This window comes from Purpureocillium lilacinum, assembly GCF_023168085.1.
Source record: "Purpureocillium lilacinum CBS 284.36 DNA, scaffold_8, whole genome shotgun sequence".
Taxonomy (NCBI): Eukaryota; Fungi; Ascomycota; class Sordariomycetes; order Hypocreales; family Ophiocordycipitaceae; genus Purpureocillium; species Purpureocillium lilacinum.
Genome location: NW_027072118.1, coordinates 1,295,205 through 1,301,411, shown reverse-complemented (window position 1 = coordinate 1,301,411; position 6,207 = coordinate 1,295,205). Strand labels below are relative to the sequence as shown.

The 6,207-nt window shown below is 53.8% G+C and overlaps 1 protein-coding gene across 1 annotated transcript; it reads left to right on the top strand.

Annotated features, from left to right (window-relative positions):
- Positions 1-250: 250 nt before the first annotated feature.
- Positions 251-3,720, top strand: PLICBS_010163 (putative NRPS-like protein biosynthetic cluster; the record flags this gene model as incomplete). The annotated part of the gene is made up of 3 exons (XM_065601859.1): positions 251-1,783; positions 1,838-3,660; positions 3,714-3,720. The coding sequence occupies 3 exons, from the start codon at positions 251-253 to the stop codon at positions 3,718-3,720; spliced, it is 3,363 nt and encodes a 1,120-aa protein (XP_065457931.1).
- Positions 3,721-6,207: the final 2,487 nt, after the last annotated feature.

Here is a 6,207-nt window from a genome sequence, read left to right as displayed (position 1 = left end):
CCAGGAAGGTCCTTCAAGTATCACAACGTCGACGTTGGCCTATGCCGCCTGGGCCATCATAGCCGGGCGCATGATTCGCTCCACAGATGTCATGTTAGGCGTCTCGGTGCTTCACCCAGCTACGCACGACACGAAAACCATGGCAGCGGCTACTGCCACAATCACGGCACTCCCAATCAGCATCAATTTGGCAGGCAACCAGGGAATTTCCAGTTTCCTTTGGAAGGTACAACGGGATGTCACGGTAACGATGCCTACCGAACGCATCACTCACCATTTCTTCAAGGAGCCACTCGGCAATGGCAAAGTCTATACGTCTCATAAAATGCTCCTCATGTCGCCTGAGTGCGACCCTACACAGGACTTGGACGATAACCAAGTCCTGCAAACCGACTTCTACCCTGTTGTGCTCGAGATGAATGTCGGCACAGATAAGATCACGGCAGCGGCAAGATTCAACCCCAAAAGGATGGAGCCGCAGCAGACGCTACAACTGCTTGAAAGACTCGAACTCGTCATGTACCAGCTCGGAGATGCAAACTCTGAGCTGAAGTTGGCAGACATTGTCCTTTACACCCCGACAGAGCTTGAAACAATATGGACATGGAATAAAACTGTTCCGACACCAATTACGCGATGTGTCCACCACATGGTTGAGGAAATGGTCCAAGCCCAACCCGACGCGCCAGCTGTATACGCATGGGACGGCGTGTTGACTTACCGGGAGCTGAGTCAACTTGCAACTAAGCTAGCATGCCAGCTCGTTGAAGCAGGGGTTGGAAAAGACGTTCTGGTACCGTTATGCTTCGAAAAGTCAATGTGGGCGCCGGTCGCCATGATGGGAGTACTTAAAGCAGGCAGCGGGTTCGTGCTGCTGGATCCAACCCTTCCAGACAAACGATTGCGAACAATGTTGGAGCAGACAGACTCTGGCATACTGCTATCATCCGTTGCTAGCGCGGGCTTAAGCTCACAGCTGGCGCGGAGGGTTATCCAAGTTGGCCCGAATTTGTCCACGGCTCCTTATCACACCTTCCACCAAGGGTCCGACGAACAACAATCTTCAGCACCCATGTTTGCAGTTTTTACGTCTGGTAGTTCTGGGACTCCCAAAGGCGTTGTCCTGACACACGAAAACTTTTGTTCCAGCCTGAAGTACCAGCTAGAGCTTTTCGGTTTCACCAGCGGCTCCAGGGTCTTCGATTTCGCTTCATATGCCTTCGACATTGCAGTCCACAATGCGTTCGCCACGTTCGTATCCGGAGGATGCCTGTGTATCCCCTCCGAGAACGATCGTAAAGAAAACCTGATCGAGGTCATGGCAGACATGCGAGCTACAATGGTTGATGTGACCCCGACGATCGCGGGACTGTTAGATCCAACAGCGCTGCCAGATCTAAAAACCATCATTCTTGCTGGGGAGCCGGTTTCAGCGAAAGACGTCGAGCGATGGTGGGGCAAAGCCCACGTGATCAACGCCTATGGGCCAGCGGAGTGCCATATCAGTGTTCTCAACGCTGCCGCAATGTGCCCAGAGGATGCTACCCGAATTGGAACCGGGGCTGGACTAGTGACTTGGGTTGTGAATCCCGACGACCACGATGAGCTCCTACCACCGGGGTTCATTGGTGAGCTGCTGCTTGAGGGTCCCCTCGTTGGCCGCGGCTATCTGAACGACATGGCCAAGACGGCAGCTGCATTCATCAATGACCCACAGTGGTTACTGCGAGGCTCCGTGTACCATCCCGGACGACGTGGTCGCCTCTACAAGACGGGAGACCTGGTACGTTATCATCCTGACGGGAGTCTTTCATTTGTAGGTCGAAAAGATACACAGGTCAAGATTCGTGGACAGCGCGTCGAGCTTGGAGATATCGAAACCCACTTGCAGGCGTACCTGGAGCAGCCGGGACCAGTAGTTACAGAAGTTATCGTGGATCAACAACAGGACCGCAGGCCGACACTGGTCGCGTTTGTCCAAACTGATGATGACAGGCGCGATGCCAACACGCCACCAGATTTCGATCCCAGGATCCTTCCCATTGCCACGCAGGCGAAGGAAGAGATGCTGAAGCGACTACCCAATTATATGGTGCCGACACTCCTGCTGTCAGTAAATGCGTTCCCTGTGACAGCAACTGGAAAGATCGATCGCAACGAACTGCGCAAAATTGGAGCACAATTTATTGCAGGATCAGAACAACCGATGGATCCCTCTCTGCAAACATCCACGGTCACGGATTGTGGCACTCTGATATACGAGTCGGAACAGCCGGCGTATGCACTGGCCCAGAAGGTGTGCTCTATGCTCCCAGCATGTTTGCAGTTTGGACGCAGGACGGAACCAATTGGCGACCTGAAGCGCGGTTGCTTGGCGTTTAACAACGCGCTCTTGCACGCTACAGGTCTCGACTCGGTCAACATTATGACTCTCGTACACTTCATTTCCGACAACTTCCAAGTCAGAATTGGTTTAGACCTTCTGCTGGACAAATCGACAACTATACGGAGCCTGGCTTGCCTTGTGTCGGACGGCAACACTGGCACGAAAAGCCCCAAAGTTGACATCATTGCTGAGATAGCACGCCATGACTCGAGGATCGCCAAACATCAGCAAAAACTCCTTGATTCGGCGGAGGTAGGCTATTGCACCAACATCGAAACCCCTCTCAATCCAGGCTCCCGAATAACTGCCTTGCTCACTGGCGCGAACGGCTACGTTGGCACACAGATTCTGCGCCAGCTGCTGGAACATGGTCGTGTCGGCCATGTGATTGCACTTGTGCGCGGTGAGAGCGCTGACGATGCCCGGAGACGCACCGTTGAGGCGGCCAGGAGGGCTCTTTGGTGGACCGACTTACACGCTGAGAAGCTCGAAGTATGGTGCGGCGATCTGTCATTGCCACGTCTAGGACTTGACCAAAAGAACTGGACCCGTCTGCGAGATCGAACAACTGTCGATGTTGTTGTGCATAATGGCGCTGCAGTGCACTTCACCAAGAGCTACGACGCATTGGAAACCATCAATGTCGGTTCGACTGTGGAACTGCTGCTACTCACTTTAACATCGCCGTATGCCAGATTCGTTTACGTTTCTAGCCGCCAGAAATTCGACACTCAAGTCGAAAACGACGAAGATCTGGCCAAGAAACTCTCAGAAACCGGCGCCATACCGTACAGCCAGACTAAGCTTGTCGCTGAGACTCTGGTTCATCGAGCCTCGTTGCGCAATTCCACCGCATCAAGTCGCATCCACATCATCAGCCCTGGTTTTATCATCGGTACCCCTACAGAAGGGGTTGCAAATGCCGATGATTACATATGGCGAGTAGTGGCAGCTTGCCTTAGGGTCGGCGCTTACAACAGCGAAGAGGCGGACGAGTGGCTGCCCCTATCTGACGCAACGACCACAGCAGCAGCGATTGTCGGCGCAGCAGTAAATCCCGATTTACTGCCCGATACCGTCACACCGATAATGGATGGTATGACATGGGGAGGTATCTGGGCCATCATCGGAGATTTGGGGTATGAGCTCAAGGCCCTTGGCGCTACGGACTGGCTCGCTGCCGTCCATCGAGACTTGGACGAGGCCATGGAAACACATCCATTATGGCCGGTGTCGCACTTGCTCATTAACGCACACGAACAAAGCGACAGCCAGTCAGTACAACGTTGGCCCAAGAATGGCGATACGCCTATCCGTTTGAGGGTAGCTGTTAGGCGGAACATCGAGTACCTGGCCAGGGTCGGATTTCTTCCTCCCACTACATGCACGTCCCTTGCCCAGCAAGCCAGTAGGGTCCAAAAATTAGGGGCTTTTTGCCGGTCAAGGCAAATTCAGAGCGAACACACCGTCGAAACCTCATCACGGCTCGCTGAAAAGCTCGATGCATCGCGGCGGGGATATGTGTCCAAGCTGGCATGGTCTCATGCCGATGAGGTTTCCAACGACTTTCGATCGGACACTTCCACCAAGCCTACGCTACCGATGCTGGAGGCTATCATTAATACAACGCTTGGCGACGACGACATGGAAGAAGATCATACGACAAATATGTTTCAGGAGTATGTTGCCGGCTTGGTTGGACACGAAGCTTCACTTCTCGTTATATCAGGGACAATGGGAAATCAGGTCGCTCTCCGAAGTGCTCTTACTACGCCGCCTTACTCTGTCCTTGCCGACCATCGAGGACACATCGTGACACTCGAAGGCGGAGGCGCTTCCGTTGTCTGTGGCGCCCTGATTAAAACCGTTGTCCCGTCGAACGGTCACCATCTTACCTTGGAAGACATCAAGAAGAACAGCACCACGACCACTACAGTGTATGATTGCCCTACCAGGGTGATAAGTTTGGAAAACACGCTCGGAGGAACCATTATGCCACTTTCCGAGATGCGTGCAATCTCAAAGTGGGCTCGCGCTCAGAATCCACCGATTCACATGCATCTGGACGGGGCTCGTATCTGGGAAGTGGTCGCCTCAGGAGCCTGCACTCTTCGAGAGATCGGGCAATGTTTCGATAGTATGCAGCTGTGCTTATCCAAAGGAATTGGAGCGCCCATCGGCAGCGTCGTAACTGGAAGCGGCACTTTTATCAGGCGAGCAAAATGGAGCAGGAAGCTGTTTGGCGGTTGCACGCGAGCTTCTGGTGTGATTGCCGCGCCAGCGAAGGCAGCCATCGAGGATGTTTTTTTTGGTGGCAAGTTAAAAGCCGCACAAGATATGGCGAGTACTGCCTCGTCTCTGTGGGAAGACCTTGGTGGCAAGCTTCAAATGCCCACAGAGACAAACATGGTCTGGCTTGATCTCGAAGCATCGGGACTGACACCATCGGGATTCTACTCCATGGCTTGGAAATATAACATCAAGCTTATGGATCTCATGGAAGGGCGCATTGTCTTCCACTATCAGATAGCTGAAGATGCATTTGCTCGACTCTGCGACTTCTTCAGGGCTGCGTTAAAAGGATCACGACAACCACCCCAGCGAGGGTAACGTGATCTGGTGCCCGCCGACCTGCAGAATCTCATGCAAGCACAACTCGGCACACTGATAGGATTTTCTGGGCCTGGTATCACACAACACAGCAATCTGACAGAAGACTTTCGCACCATCGCTTCCTGTCCATTTCTGGCCTTGTCATGCTGTTGATGGATTCGCTTCATGAAGCTAGACAAATCCCGAGGTTGATAGGGTAGTCATCGGCAACGAGAAATTTATGTACCTTCGCAACTATCCTGTCGCTCAATAGTGACGGTGCCTTCAAGTGTTGAGCGTTAGGGTGTTCCTCTGGAGGCATGAGCACGGAGCGAACTTGCACATCGGGGATGCATGACAGGGTTAACTCGTACTGGAATGTCTCAAGACAAAAGTTAATGCGCATGGTAATGCGGCGTAGGGCCTCGAAGTTGACCCTGCAAGTGGACCAATTCGCAAGATATGATCACGAGTAAATGAACTGTAGCGTGGAACAATCGGTGGAAGCCCGGGGGCGCCCACTCCGCTCGAAGCGCGGCAGCTCCGGCAAGCCACATCACACCCTGCCTCCCTGTCCGTAGAGTCATCAGCGGGCAGCAGCCATATGTGGGACCTACCCACTCGGGGAGCTTGTACAGTTTATTAGGGGCATTGAGCCTGCGGATCCCACTCCAGTCCCTCTTCAACGACGGAAACAGAGTACAGAGGCGCTGTTACACCTGCCCCACGCGACATCATCGACCCGACACCCAACGGCAGAGCCCCGAATCCACTACAATTCACACAATACAACATGACGGTCGACGCAGATCCCTACCAAGCTGCTCTCGAGCGATCAACGCGTGCGGGCACGCTCACCGACCGACCAGACGAGAGAGATGACATTCCTGCAATCGCCGACGCAGCCCGCGAGGGCTGTGAGAGATGGCTCAAAGCTGTGGGATTTCTGAGCCCCGGGAAAGACGACGAGATTTGGAAAAGGATCAAGGGGAACTGGGTCGGATTTCTCTCCGCGACGAGCGCCGTACCAGACGCGGCCCTCGCGCCAAATCGCAAAACGGCACAATTCATATCCGGAGGTCATGTCGGAGGGGAGGCCATACGATTTGCGCCCGGAGGTAGCATCAAAGAGGAGAGCAAACCGGAGAGAAGAGAGAGGTTCTGGAAGGACCGTCGGCAGCACGCGGTCATACAGGCTTCCTTTTTCCTTGAGCTCGACGCCCAGGAGG